Below are 24520 nucleotides of genomic sequence, written 5' to 3' on the forward strand. Positions count from 1 at the left end.
ACTTTTCCTTTTATAGGTATGTTCGTATCTCATTGTGTCATCTCTTTAATTTTGGAGAATTGTAGATAGTGATCAATTCGACGATAACAACAGTTATGCATTCATCTGTAAATACTTACTTAAAGATACTATCCAAATATATGATAAATTAATAAGATTTGTACACAGCGGTTTTTGATTAAAATTAAAATGCACCAAAAAAAAACTCATGGCAATTCTATTCATACGATTAAAGTAAAGGGATGCTTTGGGTAAAATTATTGAAGCTATGGTTTCCTAGTATAGCATAACAGTGCCGCAACAGTACGGTACAGATGTAAAGTAAGAATAAGTATTTGGTAGGTACCAGCGAAAGGGACGTTTTACTGCCCGGACGAGGTACCAGATTTTTACATTTGATTTATTAATTACATTTTCTGTGTTTTGCTTATTGATCATTGAATTTACTTCACAGTATTTAGTTACTTATGTAGTTTAATTTTATTTTTTGTGTTCCAAAATTTATATTTTCCAGGTTAATTACATTTTCGGAATGTTGAATCTAAATGACCGCTACAATGTTATAGGTTGTTGGTAATAAAAATTTTTTATTTCCAATTATTATTTTTTGAAGCTTCGTCATGTATGTTCTACCATCTACCGCACGGGTGCCACCTAATGTCGACGTATTTAGACATTTAGAATTTTGGTGTACGGGGATAATTCCAGTCTTCAATAAATGTTTTAAATGTACATTTAAAAAGAGGCGTTTGACGTACATAGATGTGCAGTACGTAAATGAAGAAGAAAAATGTGAAAACGCGGATAGTCGTGACGCTGAAACATTTTTAAGATGTTTGTCATAATAAAAGTATTTAATAAACTGATAAACAACCAAGCGGATTGGTAAAATTATTTAAAATGCGTATTGAAAACTCTTCAGTCTGCACATATGGTTTTTATTTTTAAAATACGATGAATAAACCTAGAATTGTAGGTATTAGTGTATTAATTTTTCCCACTAGAGTTCGATTCTCGGCAAGGGGCTGACAGCAGCGACAATTTTTGCTCATTAATTTAAGGTAATGGGTAAGATTAATTCACTAATACTTTGAATTGACCCTACAAAAGCAGTGTCTCGAACTCTTAAACCTAAAACCTCTGTGGTTCTCTCTAGGTTCAGTGATTCCTGCCATAGTGACACTATCAGCATGACTAATAAAGGTACAGTTGAAACTGACATCATTTCGTTAACAAACGTAGCGAATCATATAAAAAATTGTTGTTCATTTCTGATTATTTTAAAGTGTTATACGTTGAATTAAAGTTTAATTAATTTTGAGGATGATAAAGTAAGTAGTTACATTAACATAGATAAGTATTGCAAAAAAAACTTCCAACATCCTACCTCGTGGTTTTGAATTTTCGAGTGCTATTTTTGTGCAAAATTTCGAATAAAAAATACAGTGTTACAGAAAATATTATTCGTCAAACCTCCAAAAACAAAACACTCGAATTTTACATAAAATTTTAGCAAAAATTAAATTCTCTATTTTCTTAAATTACAAAAATATCAGTACGAAGGAATTAATGACGATCAAAGCAATTTCTAACCTTAAATTTGTTAATCTGTCTTAAACCATTACGTTAGGAAGCACTATACGTGGAAGATGTCAGGTGATTTAGGAAGATATCAGTTAGATTACATACTTTTTAGGGAAAGATTTAAAAATTAAGTGAAGGATTGTAGGAGTTATCCAGGAGCAGATATAGATAGCGATCATAAGAGGGAAGGTAGGAGACTGAGAAAAGCTCAAATGTAATGAAACGCGTGATAGGCTAGGTACAAGGACAGTCGAAATACTAAAGGCAGCAGGAGAAAGAAATGACAGGGACATAGACGCAAAATGGAAAAGTAAAAAAAAGGGTCATTTTGATAGAAAATGAGGAAAAGGCCGATAGGTGGAAAGAATATTCAGAGAACCTATACGCAGGCCATGAATTCAGAGATATATGTTAAAGAAGGAAGATAGTGTGGAGATAGATGTGCTAGGTTTTATCCCATAATGAGAGAAGAGTTCGATGTAGCATTAAAAAACTTAAAGAAAAAATTCTAAAACATGCAGAACAAGAGGTTAGAGTTCGTATGTTTAAGCTAGTTAGTTACATTTACGAGTCTGGGAAAGTTCCAGAGGATTATAAACGGAATATGGTAGTAACCATACCTAAAAAGAGAGGCGCGGATAGGTGCTAGACATTTAGAACAATTAGCTTAACTTCCCATGCGTCAAAAATTTCAACTAGAATTGTACAGAGGAGGATGGAAAAAAGGAGGAAGAACAATTAGGGGAAGATCAATTGGGGATTAAAAGAAATAGATGAACGCGGGAGGTCATTCTATCGTTACGTGTAACGATAGAGAAAACGATAGAATAAAGAAAGAGTGCGTACATAGGATTTGTAGATTTATAAAAAGCCTTTGACAATGTTACATGGGCCAAGGTGTTAATTATACTTAAAAATGTAGGGATGAGTTACAAAGATAGAAGAGTGATACATAGTTTGTATAAAGAGCAACAGGCAGTTATAGAGATATGGCTACAACGTAGAGAATTAAATATTAGGAAGGGAGTCAGACACAAATGCACACTGTCACAGCTACTTTTTAATCTATACATCGAAGGCGCGATTAACATCATTAAAGACAGTACAACTGTAGGGATATATATAAAGCAGCAACATCATTTCATACCGGCAGTGAAGTGAACCAAAATTTTATTGAATGCACTTACATTATATGTATGTAAGTTTTTATTGGTTGAAAAAAAAATGTATTATCATTTATAACCATCCTGTATATAATATGTAAAATGGCATTCGATTGGTGAGCATTTATTTGTGAAAATCATCATTCGCAGTTTATCACTTCTCTTTTTATGTTGGCTTCTAGTGGGGGCGTCTGTCATCTGTAGGGTAGTGATCACTCCTTGACTATTTCAAAGATTAATTCTTCCCTAGTAATATTATGAATTTTCTGGCAACAACGGGTACTAATGATGCGATAGCAAGCCTTATAGTACCATCGACATTCGATTTCAAGGACTATTTGGTTTCAGTGTTTGGTGTGCTTATCACTATAGCATCTTAGGCCCGCAATATTATTGAAATGTTTCATCATTGTCATAAAGTCGTCAGTCCTAAGGCTCGTTGGATACGCACCTCCACTCCTTCCTATCGTATCCGCTCGAAAGCGCTGGTAATTTCGTTTGAAAGGAGTCAAGTTCCGCTATTGTGCGCAGTTGGATGCTTTGCGCATTCCAGGTAACTATGCGGAGATAGTCTGGGTGGGCGGTGTTAGACATTGGTGGTGTGTTGTAGGGCGGCGTCAATGCTGGCGACCATGGTTTGGACAATAACTTGGGATTGTTCCAAACTTGGGATTGCAACAACATCTGGATAAGTGTTTGTGTTGCGCTTTGGGGGGGGGGAGAGTACTTCTTACTGCCTTGGCGTAGAATTTTGGGAGGGCCACCTGTTCAGAGAATTGAACGCAATGTCAGGTAAGACTCTTTTAAGAACAACGGCCTACCATCCGGAAGCGAATGGGGTAGTCGAAAGATTCCACCGGCAGCTGAAGGTTACAATCAAGTGCCAGCGTTCAGCGAAATGGTTCGAAACCCGGTCGACGGTGATGCTAGGGATACGTTCGGCATGGAAAGAGGATTTACAATCCACTGCAGCAGAGATGGTGTACGGTGAACCTCTACGACTTTCGGGCGAATTTATAGGAAAGGCGAAGCAGGAAGCCACCATAACCTTCGATTTTGTAACTACGGCAACCTGTACGACTTTTACAACCAGGCACGGCGAGAGGACACCGTTCATCTTCAAGGACTTCGCAACCGCAAGCCAGGTGTTTGTGTGGCATGACGGGCCAAAAGGACTACTTCAGCAGTCGTATGATGGTCCATTCAAGGTTGTATCAACAGCGGAAAAGACGTTCGTGGTATGTATTCACGGACAAAACTTCAAAATCTCAATAAACCGCCTAAAACCTGCGTATGTTGTTGCCGACCTGGACGATATCAATATTAACAACGAGATAACTATCGAGGTTAAACAGACTCCGAACATTCCAGAGCATCCAGCAACGTAGGAACTTCCATTTCGCGGAACCACCAGCCGTACAGTCACAGACGACGTCACCACTACAGAAAACAACGCGATCAGGACGCAGCTTTCGATTTCCTGACCGTTTACAAGTCGGGTTCTCGTGACTGTATCAGTGGCAGGGGGTACTGTTGCGGAAGAATGTACATTTGTTGTAAATATTATTTTCTAAGCATTCTCTTTCCTTCAAATTTATTTAATATTAATGTTTTGTTTTACACTTAATTGCTTTCTCTTGAACTCTATACTGCTTAATTCTACCTATATCTATAAACCAGCTTCTTCACCCTCCCTCTCACCACCTTTCCTTCAAAAACATTCTATCAAATTTACTAACAACCATGTCCTATAAATACTCCAAAAATTCTTCACACAGTCCCCCGTCTACAGCCTCTACTGCCGTTTGTAAGTGTTTCTGTTTTTATCTACTCTGTTTTATTTTTGTTACTGGTACTGTTGTATTATCTTGTTATTTTTGTAAATAAATTGTTATTTGTCTTTGTTAGTGTTTCCTTAGTATTTTTGACGTGACAACGTCTTATAATTCGATGTGGCGTTACCTCGCTCTGAGGCGTTCCATTTAAGGCTTGAAGTGCAAGCGAGAGCGCGGAACGAGCAAGAAGGAGGCACAATCGGCCTCCGCGTTCGGCAGCGTTCGACATCTGTCTCTCTCCTACTTGAGTGAGCGATGCGTCCGCGCGGACAGCTGCTATACAATAGCACATTTCCATTTACCTCCTTCTCTATATCCATACAAAATATCTATCAAACAAATAAAAATAAAATTTTCTTTTGAAAAATGAAACCATTCCATCAGTATTTTCTTATGAGGTTGTAACGTTCAACTATCAGTAAACCGACTTTACAGACAACCGATTTTTTTAATAATATTAATATGAAAAGACACTAAAGTTTTAACGCTCACAACCCGGATGAGACCATCCTTTCATGGAAAAGTGCTAACAACTCGTCCAAGTGGCCAATTTAATGGAGGGGTGTGTGTTGGTTTGATTAATATCAAACAACCTGACTGAATTTGGTAATTGGAAAGCATGGATTTCCATTTGTTGCGAGTTTACAGAGTATTAATGTATGCGTGCTTCCATTTCTGTCAGAAATGCTGCAATCTCTGCTACAGGGTTAAAGAGTTAACTGGTAAAGTTGTAATATCTAACTGAGGAACGGCAGTTAATGAGTCATCAAGGATAAGATGATCTGGGGTAAGGGCTGTGAGATCTTCCGGTTTAAGGAAAGAGGTGCCGAAAGTCGAGAGTTGAGAACTTACTCAGCTTAAACCACATCAGAGTATAGCTCTCCGTATGTTAATTTTGCATTACCTAAAATATCCTCTTAAGATGAAATTTCGCGGACATTATTGTTGCCTCATACAATCCTCCAAAATGAGGCGATCGGACAGGTGAAAAATGCCACTTGATGTTATTTTATTGAAAATAATGAACAAGGTTGGGATCTTTGGACAAATCAGATAAATTGAAGTATACTTCAGACATTTCCTTGCTAGCTCCAACATAGTTAGTGCAATTATCCGAGAAAATATCGGTGCATAATCTACTCTCGCAAATCCATTTGCTGAGTAGTAGTTATCGGCTTAGATTTATAGCACGCAACGCAACGTCTCAGCACTTTCTTTACCATTGATCTATCTTTCAATGGAGAAGATTTATGTTTTATTGCGTGCGCACCTAAGTGGGGATTAAGTTTGTGTTCATGCTCAATTAAAAGATTATCAAAGTTGGGGTTCTGAGAAGAACCGATTTAGTAATATCGTTGGACACATTATCTGCAACATTGATGATTCCAAGGGTTGACACTTTATCAGCATCCGAATAATAGTGAGCCTGGTGTTAGACTAATTTTATTCAATTCTTTACAAGCTATTTATACAAAAATTATTTACATTAGTTTAATGGCAATAGTTAGTTCAGCAGTTTACATATGTGTGTGTAAATGTCTATGACCTAGTTAGCCGCACTGTACCGCGATTTTACTAAGTCGGCAGAAATGATGAACTTTAATTATTACACATTTGAATTGTTTACTGCTATACCGAGTGTTCCCACACACCAAATTGACATTGTGAATGCCTATCTAAATGCCATACTTGATGAAGGTGTTATAATGGAGATGTCTGAAATTATCTACAATGATAACATAAGACCAGTAGATTATTGAAAACTATAAAAGCCGGTGATGATGCTTGTAAACTTAGAAAGGCATTATATGGACTTCGTCAAGGTGGAAGACAGTGGAACGAAAAAATTGATGAAAGGTTGAAGAATCTAGGTTTAACTCCAACCGTTGGTGAGCCCTGTCTATACCATGCTCATCGTAACAATGATGCTCTGTTCCTGTTATTATATGTTGATGACATCCTTGTTGCATCTAGAAATGGAAACTGGATAGAAGAAGTTAAAACAGGGCTTGCAGCCAAGTTTGAAATTAAATATCTAGGATCAGCAAAGTTTTGTTTAGGACTAGAAATAAACCAATCTAAAGATAAGGCAACTTTAAACCAAAAAAGTTATATCCTAGATATCATGAAACGGATCGGAATGAGTAAATGTAATTCCGTCTCAACACCGTCAGAAATGAAATTTTATGAAACAACAAATAAAGGTGAAAATTCATCTGAGAAATTTCCATATTGTGAACTAATTGGTGCTCTGATGTACCTATCGGTGTCTACAAGACCAGATATGTCCACTACGATTACAAGATCGGCACCGTTCAGAAGTTGCCCTATGAGGTGACATATTGTCAAGGCAAAAAGAGTTTTAAGATACCTTGCTGGAACCAAATATCTAGAATGTGTTTATATCCAGTCGAATGAAGCTGTCGTCGGATATTCTGATGCTGATTGGGGAAGTGACCTTACAGATCGCTTCTCCTTCACGGGTTAGTCTTCAACTTAAGTACAGGCCTGACGCTGGAAGCTGGCGTAAATTTTAAAATGGCGTGGATGCCCGGTGGCAAAAGTAGGCAGTTTTAGGTATAAAGATTGCAGCCCTCATTCTTCAGCATTCCTACCAAGGGCGTACATTAAATATTTAAAAACAGGGATCAGTGAGCAAGTAATAGACAGACAAACAGAAGAACTAATTGTTGATGTTGGCGACAGTGATAGAGATTCCCATGATGAGAATTAATGTGAAAACTAACTATAAAACAAAAGCAATAGGTTAATTTTTTCTTTTTGATAAGTCATGTTTTTACATTATTTTCTAGTACCTTACTGTCCTATCTGTATTAATACTATAATTTACGCCTACTGAAAGCTTATTTGTACATCGGTTCCAAGTGACTTACCCAAATGGGTCATAAATGGGCAAGTACCTGCGCGACCGCTCGCCAGCTTCCTTCGTCAGACATGTAACGCAGCTATATCCTGTAGATAACAGAAGCAGCAAACTGTCACTTTATCAACAGAGGCTGAGTACATTAGACTATTTGAAGCTCTCAAAGAAGCTATACATCTGAGAAGCTTATTGATAGAGATTGGTCAGAAGAAACTCAGTAAGATAACAGTTTTCACTGACAAAAGAGGTGCTGAATGCATAGCCATAGGTGAATGTGCAGCACATACCCACAGAGGAAATGGTGGCTAATATTTTAACGAAGCCCTTGGCTCCTGTAAATCATGAAAATTTGATTCATAAACTAGGACTGAGAAGAATGACAGACTCTAGTGACGTACGATTTGAGAGGGGAGTGTTAGATTCAAATCACGCTAATTGCATCGATTAATTATTTTTGTTGATATTATAGATCACAGTGTGTGTAATCTTTATAAATAAATAGTTTGTCTTGCCAATTATAAATCAAATAAATTCACTCATGTTTAGTTTAAATATTTCTTATTAGTAAAAAAATCCTTCCTCTGAAAATAATATCTTAACAACAAGTATCTTCTTTTAGAGCGATGCAGTATCTCTTATGTACTGACGAATGGCTGTGACGTTAGTGTAGACTCCGGGACTTTCTTCACGCCCACATCCACGACCCCACGATATGATACCGATGAGGGTGTTATTGACAACCAAGGGTCCTCCAGAATCACCCTAAAATTTAAGACATTTAAAAATAAAATTTGTTCTTCACTCTCGATCAAATCAAGATCATGTCTAGAACGGATGTCTCTTAACAATACGTAAAATCTTAATACTATTTAGTGTGCGTGTTACAAAAAAAATCTAATACTTAGCATGTCTCTTATATGAAATTTAAGTGTTTGCATAAATGAAAATAATGAAAGGTATGTTAAAATGAGATGATAGATTTACTAATAATAAAATTGATTAGCTAAAATTAATTATTGGTGAAGAAAAAATTAATTAGGTGGCATCACTGGATTAGAACAATACGAGCACGAGTCCCGACTATAAACTGAACGGAGTAGGAGCAATTGTCTTTTTCAATCCCTAATTCAAATAATACCCAAAAATATTAACATATATCGATGATGAAGAGATTCTGGGCTTTTCTGCCGTGGTCGAACTCTGATTGCAGACGTTTCGCAATGCTTAATCGATGGCATCTTCAGTGCTTCACGATGTATGAATAGCGGCTGAATGGTTAATGTGGGATTTTAGGAACTCGGTCAGGGTTGACTCGTACTGCATTATCGTCATACTTCGTTCCGGTATTTTGGGCCCTCACAGTAGTCTGACGTACGTACTGACACTTGCGTACCTTCGAAGGAGATCCTGTGTTCTTTCTTCCAGGGATGCTATGATAAAAATGATTTGTCTGGTTTCTTTATTGCGATAGTTCCTTTCGTCATGCTTACGCATACCTTGGAACAACCTCCGCAAGGAATCAAGTAAACTCCTGGTGAATGTAGTGGGTTTAATTGGTCTTCGGGGTTTTGTATCTTCGTCGTAGGCGTGAACATCGTCCTAATTCCATTCCAACGTAGAAACTTAAAAATCCGATCCGTTACTTTGTGAATATATGACAGAGTTGTCGTGATTATGGTTGACTTCTCTTTGTTGTTTACCGTTCTTGGATTTCGGCGTAGTCGTGTTGTTCGTTCGATGTTCAGTACAGTTCGTAAATATTCAAGTTATTCTCGGCGGTGTTTACCATCAGCTAACGTAGAAGAACGATAGATTAACGTTTAGATCACGGTGCGCTTCTGTGCGGAATGGTAGTTGGTAGTATTCTGTAGGTATCGGTCCGTGTGCAAAAATACTAAAAATACTTTTGGGTGTTTCATTCCCACCAGCCAGTGATGCTCTTCAGCCTGCTTTCAGGAATCGTGGGAATGGGTGGGTGGTGGTTCGGGTGAGAAAGATGAGACGGACGAAATGAAGACAGAAGAGAATGAAAGATTATCTGTGGAATATTACTGTCTCAGCATTTGCCTAAGTGATCCAAGGAAACCACAGAAAAACTTGGACCAAGGCAGACGGACCCGGAATCGAACCGGCGTCCTCCCGAATGCTAAGCAATGGTCTAGACCTCTAGGCCATGCCGCTCGGTCCGTGTGCGCCCGTTTTCTGTAGATACCCCTACTTAAAGTTCTAGAACCCCTTCTTTAACCAAACTATCCAAGAAAGGTAAGGTGTAACCTTCCTTCTCTTCCATTGTGAAGTTGACGTTGTTGTTGTGCCCGTTTAGGTGATCTAAGAATTGTTGTAGATGTTCCTTTCCATATTGCCAAATAACGAACGTGTCATCCACGTATGTAGGTGAGCCACAGCTTGGGTTTCTTGGGAGCTTTGCGTGAGCTTCCTTTTCAAAATTTTCTATAAAGAAGTTCGCTAGGACTGGACTGATTGGATTGCCCATTACTACACCATCTTCCTGCACGTACAATTGTCCACTCCAAAGAAAATAACTTGAAGTTGAGCAATGATTAGATTAGAAAAGGAAACTCGTGATTCATGCACATACTACTCTAATTCTGTATGCGTTTTACTGTTGACACCACTTAATTACTTTTTCTCGAAAAAAAAATATCTTATGAAACACATTAAGAAGCTTTCTGATAGCGATTAACATTTAATAAAATTGATATATTAATGTGAAATTAATTCAATTTCTAACCACTACAAATTACCTCAACTGTTACCTCTCGTAGCTTAGTGGTCAGAACAGTGGTGAGCAAGAGCACCAAGAAAGAGTAATAAAGGCAATGAAGTGATGAGTGGTAGCGACCCTCCTAAGGCATCGAATATGACTGGGACGCTTTATAGAAAAAACACCGGAAATGAGAAGGCACTATCGAAACGCCAATTAGCGACTGAGGATACGACAATGAAGAGAAGAAGTACCACAGGAGAGAAATCAAAACATTCCACAGATCCACTAGAAAGGGACCACTCATACTATATAAATATTACCAAAAAGAGGTTAGAAAACGAAGAAGAAGAAGAACAAACAACTAACACTAAGAAAAAAATCACATTGCAGTAGAAACAAGCTGATCGTATATTCCATTGCAAGACGAAGAAACGTTTTCAACAGGAGAACATGGAAGTAAGAAAATGTGCCACCTATAGTTATTAGTAAAAGTGAAAAACTACGCAGAGCTGATAAAACACATTAAAACAAAAGATATAAAAAAGGATTCCACTTAAACTACAGCAACGAATCTATTAGTGTTTTCATCCTCGATAAAGCAGAAAGGAGAATTCTAAAGTATAACAAAACAAGAAGGGATTCCATTCTACATGTATTCCGCAAAAGAAGAAAAAACGACGGACGCATTTATGCCTAAATGACTTGATTCACGCCGGAATGTGATTTGGTTCTAAGTCAATTAAGAAACGAGTACAAAATCAACGCAATCAACTGCTAAAGTTCCTAAAACAGAAATAGGAACAATAAGAACAAAATCATCCGGTGTCATCGCTACCAATGTTGGGGACATGCAACAAGCAATTGTGCCAAAGAACACTTCACTAAGGAGTATAATCTAAGTGATAGTGTCAAAGTGAAGTCCGTAAACTGCAATAATGAACACGCGACCAACAGCATTCAGTGCCTTATATACCACCCATCGAAGAACACAAGCAGAAACTTAAGCAGGTGAATACAAATTAAACGCGATCAGCAGAATCACCCCAGAAAAATGCAATAACTCTGTCCATACTGAAAAGACCAACGTCATCGGAAATCAAAAAGATATCAACATACAGCCATATACTAAAAAAGATCGCGTAACTGCTACAACTAGAAGATACAGAACTAACAGATCATTTACAATTAGCAAATGAACATAATAAATTAAATAGAATGATCAATATTAAAGAAACACTTAAAATTATTAAGGAAATAAACAATAAAATGTCACTGACAGAAAGTGAACCAGAAAAAAACACAAACATTTATATAGTATTCTTAAAATCGCATCATGGAACGCTAACGGTTTAAATGCAAAATGAAACAAAACCTAGCAAAGACCATATTGTCAAAAACAAAGGGTATAAAATAAAAAGACGCGATTGGTACTCGAAACGCGGGCGGAGTCTTAGCTTTTATCAAAAACAACATCCCCGTTGTAGATGTACTCATTAGGAGAAATAGCATAGAAACGATATGGCTTAAATTGGCTAAGAACGTACATATCGCAGGAACATATTTCGATATAATATGAGGTGCTCTGATAGCAGAGCCATGTTACTTACGGAACAGGAATCCTTGCCACCTTCGTCGTAACCAGCACACAGCATTCTTTCGGTAAGGTACTCTTCGGTAAGGTTAAGCATACTTCTGCATCTGTCTTGTGCGATAACTGGAACAGAAACTGCTTGAAGTACATCGTTATAACTGTCATTAACATTTTCTGACTGCAATCCCCATCCTAGAAGCGTGGCGTTGGTTCCTGGTGCTATTTGTTGATTTGCATCAATTAATTGGACACTCCTAATTATATCGCTGAAGGTCAAATTTTGTAACAATTTTATCAAACCGACATCATAGTCGGGACCTCCGTTAGTCGTGTTAGGAGGCTCTGAGTATTGAGGATGGATGAAGAGTTCTTCAGCTTGTACCAGAACACCATCAACGCCTGCACGTTCAGCACCAGCAAGAACCGTTACATTTATTACATTTGCGCTTTAAAAGAAGAGCAGATAATTAATTACGAAGGTAAACTAATAAACAATAAAATTAAAGTTAAAACACTTGTAAACTATTTTATTGTCAACTGAACATACGTTTCTCCACAGTGGCTTCTTCAGATGTTTTAAATTTACATGGTTAATGTATTAGGATATTAGGATATTTCAATCAAGTCTAAGAATTTCCATAAAATAAAAGAAGATTTATTGAATAATAATNGGAATTTCGATTGCCCAATTATACTATTTAAAAGGTCAAAATATAATCCTAAAAGGTCAGTCGGTTTCATTAATTGATCAGCGATAGAGAAAAATTTAAGCATTAAACTTTTTCAAGGTCAATTAAGAATTTCAGCACCCCATATCTCACAAAAACAATAAATAATAACATCAGATAATGTTCTACTTATAATTGGTGAGCCGAAATAAATTATTGGTTAGATTAATTTTATTTAAAAGAAATTAAGTTGCGTAGACAGTTGTGCGCATGTGCTGGAACCCTTAACAGTATCAGGATAGTAAGTTTAAGGGTTGCGAGTAAAATTAAGGTAATTAAAAAAATATATTTTTCGTGTTTTAGTAGTGTTTAGTGTAACTTTTATCATGGATTGTGAAGCCGGGCGTATGTATACATGTATTTAAAATGAATTAACTAATTTTTTTAGTTTTTTTCACAAACTTATTAAGGTGTTCATACATTGATATTCTATTACAATGTTAATGATTCATTCATATCACCTATCTCCTTCGTTCATACATGATATGAACATACGAGGTAATTAGTATGACCTTTTTAAGATCCGTACATTAGCGCTATGTACATAAGTCACAAAATAAATAAAACCGATTCATAAATAAAACAAACATCATTTTATACCAGCAGTGAAGTGTGTGAAGTAAACCAAAATTTTATTGAATACAATTTCATTATATCTATGTAAGTTTTTATTGGTTGAAAAATAATGTATTATTATTTATAATCATCCTGTATATAATATGTGAAATGGCATTCAATTGGTTTATTCTTATTATTTTTCATTTATTTGCGAAACTCATCTTTCTTCTTTTTACGTTGACTTCTAGTGGGCGTCTGTCATCTGTATGATACTGACCACTAGTTGGTCACTTCAAAGATTAATTGTTCCCTAGTAAGTGATGTTAATAAATTAATTAATGTTTGTTTTCCTTTTATATATAACTGAAAAAAAAAGCGATAGCGATTTTCTTAAAAATTTGAAACATTCTAATAGCTACAAATACAAACTTTATTAAATAAAAATATTGTTTCTTTTATTAAGTAAGTATAAGAAATCAAAATCGGGTACACAGAACTCAGACACTAAATTCGTGTTGACTTGTGCTTTTTGCGTGGTAGCTAACAGGTACCATTAACACGCCCATTTAGTTTTGTTTAAAAATTTGTAGTCTGGGAAGTCCCTGCAGTTAGAGCGAATGAGCTTAAAATAACGGGCAACACTTCTGTAATGAAATAAGTATGCCTAGATGGCTGAGGCCGGTCCTGGGTATATTACGTATCTACAAGGCGGTTTCGTCCATAACTCTGTTATTAAACATTTGATAGAAAAACCGTTACCATATACAGAAAATATTTTCAATCATACAGGGTGCACCATTTCTTTTGGACGCTGCCTAACTTCGTTATTTAATTGGCCTAAGTATATTTATATTTTTGGTTTCCTTGTTAAATTATAGATCGACTTCGTCAGCAGCTCCTTATAACTATCTCTAGTAGTTTTTGAAATAATTAACTGTTTTTGAAAAGAACACGATTTCTCTATGCTTAATTGAAAACTAAAAAGTTGCGGTTTGGACACTTCATTTTAGCATAAATTACCGTATCTTTTTCGCTATGAGCAAAATGTGTACGTTATTCAGATCCAGAAATATCAAAACCTACTTATGTCAATCTTATACAACGAACACCTTTTTTTCAAGCCAATATTAAATGATACCGTTTGATACAAAATTAAACAAGCTCTTTCGACTGATAAAAAATATTAATCTCTAATAGTTTTTCAGAAAAAAATAGATTAGGTGAAGTTCGAAAAAATACATGTCAGAGCATCACGTAGGCTTTGCAATGTATAAAAGAATTTTTGTTATTACTATGGACGAAGATAGGGGTAGGCACTGGATATTTACTTTTATGGACTTTTACTAATAACGTATGTAGAAAATAATAGTGCGTTATATGTGTTTGTTATCTTGAAGTCTTTGTTAGTAGCCTTTAGCTACCGTAATGGTCGGGGTGGCATATATACTGTTTATTTACAAGATTATTTACACACAACTTATGTAATTAATATTAACTTAGTTTTCTGAACATCAACCACTATTCACTTCTTGGCATTTTACACCAACTCACACTGTTGTCAACTACTCAATGCTTGTAACTGCACAACATACATTGATCTTATCTATATTACTACAGGTAGTATATATTTTTATCGTGCAATGCGATATAAATTAAGAGGAACCATTGTAGAGGCTACTTAACATTATTTCTCATTTTGAACGTACTTAGTTGTTATTTAAGTACCGATTTATTTAAGTACTTCAAGTTATCTAAATATGGTGATAAAAATTAAGTAAATTTAATTGCAATAATTTTTTATTAATCAATTTATGGATTTTAATTTATTAAATTTAGATAATCATCAGTTTATATCAAAACATTTTTTTGCATTCCTTTGTATAATCATTGAATAAAAAACAACACACGCAACTCAGTACACTTCTTTGGCGATCTCTATACCATTATAACGAATAAGTAATGATTGGTGAAACAAAGAGAAAGTACGAGAATTTTCAGGATTTATGTTTTCCAACATAGTCCACCTAAGGAGTAAGTATTACTTTAATACGTTTTTATGTAATTCAATAACAAAAAAATGGTCAAATTTTTTTCGGTTCCGTTTTTTTTCCAAGTNGTTTATTTTTCCAAGTGCTTAAGAAACCGTAAACTATCAATAACTACAAGGAATTAGAAATAATACATAATAAATAATTCTCACTCTTAAACAAATATTAATTGTTGTTATAAATAAATAATAATTTAGCACAGTATAGTGAATTTACATTATACTATAATATATGAGATGCCGGTCACTAACGGCTTACTGTAATACCGATATGCGCGTCTTTCTATTCTCATAGCCTATCGCTTCGCGAGACGAAACGTTACAAAATGTGTCGTTTCATGGCCTTGAGATTTTACTCTCATCGAATCCAAAGAAGTTTCACTTCAAAAAGCAATTAAACATTATAAGCAAAATAGGCAATTTTAAAAATCAAATAAAAATAAGTTTCGCCACTTTTTAAAATCATTCAATCTGGATATGATTTTTTATTTTTTATTGAATTTTCAATATTTGCTTAAATTTTATTTCATTGCTATTTTTTAACAGTTTTGATTTACTTCGAATTTCTTTAGCGTTAATTCAATGTGTTAGTGAATTAATTTTTGAATTAATTGTACCCCAGTACATATAACCTCAAATTAAAGTCGAAACATTGGCTCCAGAGTCCGGGTTCGATTCCCGGCAAAGAATTTGAGGTCATCTTTAGTGGGTAAAATTTATTCACTAGCACAGTAACTCTGGAAATGGGTAATTAATTTGTCATGTAAGAAACGTGCGCAAAATTTTATTTAATAACGCTGTTAAAAGTTAGTAATTAAAGACAAATATTGAAAATCAGGTGAAAAAAATCACCATATCACGAGTGAATAATTTAAAAAAAGTGTAAAACTTTTATTTTACTTTTGACTTTTTTTTGGATGCAGATTGTGCTCTAGCGAATGATACGCGCAGTTTCATTCAGATGGTATGTTGAGTTAGATCCCGACTATCAAGGATGCAAACATCACCATATGTTTCCTGAAAGGCTTGCACTAGCTGCAAATGATAAAGATACAGCAACTGTTACTTTAAAATTCACCACATTGTAGCATGAAAGAAGCTAACTTTCCCCACTTCTTGGCGTGCACTACTTTGGAGGTAGTCTTGTAGGAAATCATAAATCAGCGACGATATAAGATGGTGGAAAACATACTGTTGAGACTCGGACATTCCTTGGAGTATATTCAGCGCCTCTCCTCTTATTATTAGTGCTGTTGCTTTTTCTGAATCAATCCAAGCGTTTGCTGCTGCTGCTTCCGCTGCTCCAAACTGCTTCAGGTAAACGGACCACAAAATCTTCCCAAAGTATTAGGTAGTCATAGCTTTTTAACTTCTTCTTTCATTACTTCAATTCGCGCCTCCACCATTTCTTCCAATTTCGTCCCTAGCTTAACCTCACTTTCTTCAATTTCCTTCTCCATCTCGATTCTGAAATCATTTATCTTTTCCTGCATTTTCGTACTTATTGCTCCTTGCACGTTCTTTATTTCTGCGTCAGTTCTTTTTGTACCATTTTCAAATCATCTTGCACTGATATTAATTCTTTCTTCATTTCTTTCTGGCCTTTATTAGTTTTTTCTTATGCTCTTTCATTTTCTGTTTCATTTTTTCTAAGCTACTTTTAATTCATTTTCATTTCTTCTTGTGTTGCTTTTAGTTCTTCTTGTGCCAGTTTCACGTCATCTCGTACTGCTTCCATTTTCTGTTTTATTCCTTCTTACCCAATTTGTATGTTTGCCTTTAGTTTTCCTTTCGATTTCTTTGTCCTGCAATAATTTCTTCTTACATGTCTGCTTTCATTTCTGCAGTTAGATGAAATTCTTTAATAACTTGAAATTCTCTCTTTCCTGTTCAAGAGCTTTCCAACGATACATAACTCGCCATAGGATTTCTAACAGCCGACAGAAACTTCCAGAATATTTTAATGACGTCAAATTCTTTCTTCTCTCGTCGAGAGCTTTCAAAGATATATCACTTGCTAAGGTTTCTTGCAGCCGATGGAAATTTCCAGAAAATTTTCCGATGAACGCTCTAGAGTGTCCGATCATATTTCCGACCGAGGTGCGAAAGAGCCAAAGTATTGGTAAAATTACGACCGCCTGAAGGAATTGCAGCATTATAAGTGTGACGTTATACCCGATTTTGTAACCGTTATTAACGAAATTATTATTATTTGTTTGAATAGAAAATTTAAAAATCAGTGTTATCGTTATAACCGATGTTGTTATAAGCAAGTTCCGCTCTACTTGGAATGTAAAATACTTATACCATAATCTACATTATTGGTCAGTACGAATGCATTAATTCACTCCCTTAACCTCTTTTTCGATCGATCTTTAAAATCTTAGCGATTTCACAAAAATATAAATTACATGATCTCACACTATCATCTAAAAATTTGCTTTTAATGCTTACCCAGAGAGGTGGAAACTAATGCTGCCAAAATTAAAGTTCGAGCCATGACTACTGAATAATCAACCAGAAGTTGAACTTTTCCTTTTATAAGTATGTTCATATCTCATTATGTCATCTTTGTAATTCTGGAGAATTGTAGATAGTGATCAATTCGGCGATAACAACAGTAAAGGTATATTATCTCATTATACGATAAATTAATAAGATTTGTACACATCGGTTTTTGATGCACTTGGCATCATAACGCTACATTGGACAATACACACACAATCATTGATTGCCGCTTCATGTTTCATTGTTGTCAAATTAAAAGCACGTGCAGAAAATTAAAATGCACCGAAAGGGATGCTTTGGGTAAAATCATTGAAGCTATGGTTTCCTAGTATAGCATGACAGTGCCGCAATAGTGCGGTACAGATGTAAAGTAAGAATAAGCATTTGGTAGGTACCAGCGAAAAGGTCGTTTTATTGCCTGGACGAAGGACATTTAATTTATTAATTACATTTTTCTGTATTTCGCTTATTTATCATTTTTATCATAATTACATTTTCAGAATGTTGAATTTAAATGACGGCTACGATGATATACGTTGTTGGTAATAAAAATTTAAAATATATATGATTTTTTATTTTTTATTGAATTTTCAATATTTGCTTAAATTTTATTTCATTGCTATTTTTTAACAGTTTTGATTTACTTCGAATTTCTTTAGCGTTAATTCAATGTGTTAGTGAATTAATTTTTGAATTAATTGTACCCCAGTACATATAACCTCAAATTAAAGTCGAAACATTGGCTCCAGAGTCCGGGTTCGATTCCCGGCAAAGAATTTGAGGTCATCTTTAGTGGGTAAAATTTATTCACTAGCACAGTAACTCTGGAAATGGGTAATTAATTTGTCATGTAAGAAACGTGCGCAAAATTTTATTTAATAACGCTGTTAAAAGTTAGTAATTAAAGACAAATATTGAAAATCAGGTGAAAAAAATCACCATATCACGAGTGAATAATTTAAAAAAAGTGTAAAACTTTTATTTTACTTTTGACTTTTAATATTTAGCGTTTATTTTGTTGGATGCAGATTGTGCCCTGGCGAATGATACGCGCAGTTTCATACAGAAAGGTATGTCGAGTTAGATCCCGACTACCAAGAATGCAAACATCACCCTGTGTTTCCTGAAAGGCTTGCACTAGCTGCAAATGATAAAGATACAGCAACTGTTCCTTTAAAATTCACCACATTGTAGCATGAAAGAAGCTAACTTTCCCCACTTCTTGGCNAGCAATATTTTAAAAAACAAAACTATAATTGATTATATTATAAGGAAAATGCCTCAGCACAAGATGACACGTCGGAATAATTGGAACAAAACGAAGTATGAGTAACCAATTCGCCTAAATATAGCGATGGGTCCGGCCCTGCGATCTTAACACCTCATACGTGGAATTTCGATTGCCCAATTATACTATTTAAAAGGTCAAAATATAATCCTAAAAGGTCAGTCGGTTTCATTAATTGATCAGCGATAGAGAAAAATTTAAGCATTAAACTTTTTCAAGGTCAATTAAGAATTTCAGCACCCCATATCTCACAAAAACAATAAATAATAACATCAGATAATGTTCTACTTATAATTGGTGAGCCGAAATAAATTATTGGTTAGATTAATTTTATTTAAAAGAAATTAAGTTGCGTAGACAGTTGTGCGCATGTGCTGGAACCCTTAACAGTATCAGGATAGTAAGTTTAAGGGTTGCGAGTAAAATTAAGGTAATTAAAAAAATATATTTTTCGTGTTTTAGTAGTGTTTAGTGTAACTTTTATCATGGATTGTGAAGCCGGGCGTATGTATACATGTATTTAAAATGAATTAACTAATTTTTTTAGTTTTTTTCACAAACTTATTAAGGTGTTCATACATTGATATTCTATTACAATGTTAATGATTCATTCATATCACCTATCTCCTTCGTTCATACATGATATGAACATACGAGGTAATTAGTATGACCTTTTTAAGATCCGTACATTAGCGCTATGTACATAAGTCACAAAATAAATAAAACCGATTCATAAATAAAACAAACATCATTTTATACCAGCAGTGAAGTGTGTGAAGTAAACCAAAATTTTATTGAATACAATTTCATTATATCTATGTAAGTTTTTATTGGTTGAAAAATAATGTATTATTATTTATAATCATCCTGTATATAATATGTGAAATGGCATTCAATTGGTTTATTCTTATTATTTTTCATTTATTTGCGAAACTCATCTTTCTTCTTTTTACGTTGACTTCTAGTGGGCGTCTGTCATCTGTATGATACTGACCACTAGTTGGTCACTTCAAAGATTAATTGTTCCCTAGTAATATCATTTAGGCAGGTGAAGTCATCATTAGTAGCGCCGGAATTTTCTGGCAACAACGGGTACTAATGATGCGATAGCAAGCTTAATAGAACCATCGACATTAGATTATGATCCTACGGATCCGGATGCAAACTAGTCCCCCATTCGAATGTCCGGGTAGTAGTCCCCCATCAGGGGATATCGTCAATAAATGCAATAGGGGAAACTGCAATATTTCACAAGTAGGGAAATTATAAAATTTGAAAATTGAGATGAATAGACTAGAATTAGATATATGTAGTAGACATTGGTGAAGTCCGTTGGTCAGAAGCTGGAGATTTCTTGAGTGGAGACTGTAGAATAATACATACAGGATCTGTAGAAGGTAACTCGACGGTAGGAGTTGTAATACATAAGACGTAAGGACTGTTTGGTTTCAGTGTTTAGTGTGCTTATCACAATGGCATCTTAGACCGGCAATATTATTGAGATGTTTCATCATCGTCATAAAGTCGTCAGTCCTAAGGCGGATTGGATACGCATCCCTACTCTTTCCTATCCTGAGCTAATCTTCTCATTTTCCTAAAACTGGAATATCCCACATCCTTAACTATTTGCGAACAGTAATATAATCTAGTTCTACCTCTATTTCTCGTGCCTAGGAAGGTGTCCTACCAACCGTTCTCGCCTATTTCTTTTTTCCGCCGCGCCCACTGTCTATGTTTCCAAACATACACATTTAACAATATTTTTCGAATTCCTAAATTAACCGTTCGCGAGCATAGAAGTGACTTCTATTCATTTATCGTCTTATATTTTCTATGCCCTTGTTAGTCTGTCCCCTTTTTGTGTTTCCGCCTTCTATTAGTCTTACCATCTCGTTTGTTATGCAGGGTTTATTACTTTCGTCGAAGTCAAGACGTCTCTTACTGTCCCTCTTTTTCAGAATTTTCAATTTAAGATTGCTCTTGATAACTACTACGTTATGATCGCTCCTGGATAACTCCTAGAGTCCTCTCCCTAAATCATCTGGCATCTTTCACGTATAGTGCCTCTTAACGTGATGGTTGAATAATATAATCGCTACTGTTATGTTTATAGCAAAGTTCTATAAGTCTATCTCCCCTATCATTTCTATTGCCTAATCTAAAAGAATCTGCTATTGTGTCTTTTTACCTTTCCCTATTACTTCGTTGAAGTCTCCTAAACTATTAGGTTTTCCTTCCCTTCCACTAAACTTAACACATCTGCATAAACCGCTTCTAGGTCTTCATCATTGTAAGACGATGTAGGCATGTAGACCTGCACTATTACTGTTTTACCGGCTTCGAGTTTAATTTAGCCGTAAATACCTTATTGTTGTTTTTGTAAATAACTTTCTACACTCTGCCCTGCTTTCCTACGTATTACAATTCCTACAGTCAAGTTACCTTCTACAGATCCTGTATATATTATTCTACAGTCTCCACTCCAGAAATCTCCAGTTTCCGACCAACGGACTTCACCAATGCCTACTACATATATCTAATTCTAGTCTATTCATCTCAACTTTCAAATTTTCTAATTTCCCTAACATTCCACGCTCCGGCTCGTGAAATATTGCAGCTTCCTCTATTGCATTTATTGACGATATCCCCCGATGTAGTCCCCACCTGGACATCCGAAGGGGGGTCTAGTTTACATCCGGAGTGCTTTATTCCAGAGGGCGCCATCATTTACTTTCTATAGTTGTGCGTTTTACAAAGGATCATAATGTGGTGGTTTACAGTTGCCTTCCACATCACTTGTCTTAACCTGATTTCTCTTTAAGTTAAACCTATGGTCCGAATCTCTAAATTATCGAAACTAGTATTTCGATCCACCCACTCTAGTTTGTACAAGAGCTTCGTCAAAGTTGAAGTCCCGTCGAATCAATGAAATTAGCTTTATGAAAATTATAACGAATCATGCTTGTTGACTTCCTATATTTTCATTTGAAACAGATGCTTATAGTAATTCCTAAAGCAGGATGATGACCATCCCCTGAAGCAAAATTTCTACAGTAGCTAAAATATTGTTGTTAAGCCATGTCTCAGTAAGAGTATTAAGATATTATACGTACAAGCTGAACATATATGTAATATAGAAATTTGGTCTTAGTTTTCAGACATCTGACCTTCTGGTAATATATTGATATATTTTGCAGCTTCAATTCAGCGGGGGTGGGGAGGTTATGGAAGGAAATGGATATTTTAATTGCTATAGAGTACAAAAAATGTCAGCTCTGAACTATCATACTATTTCTTGTAAGCATAGCAATTTTTATAATCCCACCCTACATTCGATTATGGTAACGTGCCTATCACGTTGAGGTTAGCTACGCCTGGATTCGTTTCAGCAAGTAGATATCCATTTATTTAAATAGACCTTGTTGGAGCATACGTAATCCTAAAATGTAGCATTGTACTATAGATGGCGTTTACCACGCCATTTGTGGTATTTTCTAAAACGCACCGTTAAGATAGCAGGTAAAAGTTGGTCTGTGTTCTGACCAAGCGGCATGGCCTAGAGGTTTAGACCATTGCTTAGCATTCGGGAGGTCGCCGGTTCGATTCCGGTTCCGTCTGCCTTGGTCCAAGTTTTTCTGTGATTTCCTTGGTTCACTTAGGCAAATGCTGAGGCAGTAATATTCCACAGATAATCTTTCATTCTCTTCTGTCTTCATTTCGTCCGTCTCATCCTTCTCACCCGAACCACCACCCACCCATTCCCATGATTCCTGAAAGCAGGCTGAAGAGGGCCTTCCACCCTACCTTCCGGCGTAGTCCGAAGGAACGGCCCGCCCACCAGCTTTACTGGCTTATTCGAATTATTTTATTCCACCCTACATTATTTATACAAATGTCAGTTTTTAATGTTTGTTTAATGGATATACAATTAGTGCATTTAAACTGGGATTCGCTGGCTGACCATTCTTTAAGATCGTGATTTTTAGAACATAAGGGACAGGAAAGTTGATTAGTGCAAAACTTTTTATTGCGGTTGAAATTACTACAGTTAAGACAACGAGGCACCTCCAGTGCGTCATAAACAGTACGCATATCTAAGCCTGCTAGTAAATAGCCACTCTTAATTGCCTTATTGTGTTTAGATCCACTTGCAGTATAGCCTGAAATATTTTATTATTCCTCTTGGTATGATATATATACGCAATAATTCACATGTTGATTCATCCTTGATTATATCGTTATTCTGTCGCATAATATAATGCAGAAAAATATCTTTATCAAATTTTTTGATAATCTAACAATGCTTATGCGAGGATGGACAGACATTAACTCACGAATTTCGTATTTGTATCCTAGTTTTTGACCTGTGATTCTCATAAATTTATATGACTCATCCTGAAACTTGCATCTTACTATTATACCTCCATCCTTTATATGCTTCACTTTATTTTATCAATTTTATTTGACAGTTTTCTTGTTTTTTGTTTTTGGCTTTGAGTACCAACTTAGGTTGTGATCCTGACCGAACTTGAGAATTTAAAATGCTCGAATGTTTTCAATTTTTTATCTAGGTCTTTAAATATCCGATCCGACGGGACTTCAACCTTAACGAAACTCTTGTACAAACTAGAGTGGGTGGATCGGCTTGCGAGTTTCGATGATTTAGGGAGCCCGATCATAGGTTCAACCATAATGGAGGGGTTCTTAAAGAGAAACCAGACTAAGACTAGTCCCTTAAAGAGGGCAACAGCTCATTCAGTACTCAGGGTAGCAGAGATCACGAGGATCGGTATGGCACCCTGATGCACAATACTACGATGTGGAAGGCAACGGAAAACCACCACATTATGATCCCGAGTACAACGTACGCAAAAATTAAATTATGACGTCCTCTGGAATGTTCGTAAATAGTTAAGGATGTGAGCTGTTCTAGTTTTAGGGAAATGCGAACATTAGCTCAGGATAGGAAAGAGTGGAGGTACGTGTCCAGCCGACCTTATGATGATGATGTCTTTAAATATGTTGGAACACAGCTGTACAATTAACTCTTCAATTTTGCCTTCATTAATAATTGTATGCACTTCCATGAGACACCCTGTACTTTAGACAAGTCTGAATAAAAGTCTAGAGATATGCCAACGCACGAAAAGTGGAACTGAATCTCACAAAAACCATCACAAAAAACGCTCGTTTTGCCTCGCGAGATAACACTATCACAAACTCCATACCTCGATATAGCTTTTTTGCCGTCCTTGTCTTATCTTAACTATGTAAAAATCAATTACAAATAAGAAATTGCATTCTAAAATTAATATTTCTCTTCTAAATTTTATATATATATCGATGAAAGTACAACAAGCGCATGGTGAATAGTAATCCAATCTAAGTCTCCCTCTATTCCTCTTAACTTCTGTTACTACTACCGATATGTCTCAAACTAACCCTTCATGCCCAAGAAGGTGTCCTAACAATCTATCTAGCGCATTTCTTATTGACTTCATAGCGCCCTCTGTTCTACTTTTATTTATTTTGTAGCTTTTCCCCGCTGCGTCGCTCGCAGAAATTAATATTGTTTCTCCATAAAATCTTTTAACTCCCAATTCACC

General features: G+C 35.7%; 2 protein-coding genes across 2 annotated transcripts in view; one reads left to right on the forward strand and one right to left on the reverse strand.

The window, feature by feature from the left end:
- The first annotated feature begins 3532 nt into the window (after nt 1-3532).
- Nucleotides 3533-4135, forward strand: LOC108736255. The gene has a single exon (XM_018468613.1). The coding sequence runs from the start codon at nt 3533-3535 to the stop codon at nt 4133-4135; it is 603 nt and encodes a 200-aa protein (XP_018324115.1).
- A 3872-nt stretch (nt 4136-8007) lies between these two features.
- LOC108736279 (trypsin-7-like) overlaps nt 8008-24520 on the reverse strand; it is a 56394-nt gene continuing 39881 nt past the window's right edge. The window contains exons 4-5 of the mRNA XM_018468638.2: nt 11802-12231; nt 8008-8228 (exon numbers count right to left, since the gene is read on the reverse strand). Coding sequence (XP_018324140.2) covers nt 8082-8228; nt 11802-12231 — 577 coding nt within the window. The 3' untranslated portion in view covers nt 8008-8081. The remainder of the gene's footprint in view (nt 8229-11801; nt 12232-24520) is intronic.

This window comes from Agrilus planipennis, unplaced genomic scaffold, assembly GCF_000699045.2.
Source record: "Agrilus planipennis isolate EAB-ADULT unplaced genomic scaffold, Apla_2.0 scaffold97, whole genome shotgun sequence".
Taxonomy (NCBI): domain Eukaryota; kingdom Metazoa; phylum Arthropoda; class Insecta; order Coleoptera; family Buprestidae; genus Agrilus; species Agrilus planipennis.

Excerpts from the sequence above, each read along its gene's own strand:
- LOC108736255 (XM_018468613.1), top strand. The coding sequence starts at position 3,533 with ATGTCAGGTAAGACTCTTTTAAGAACAACGGCCTACCATCCGGAAGCG.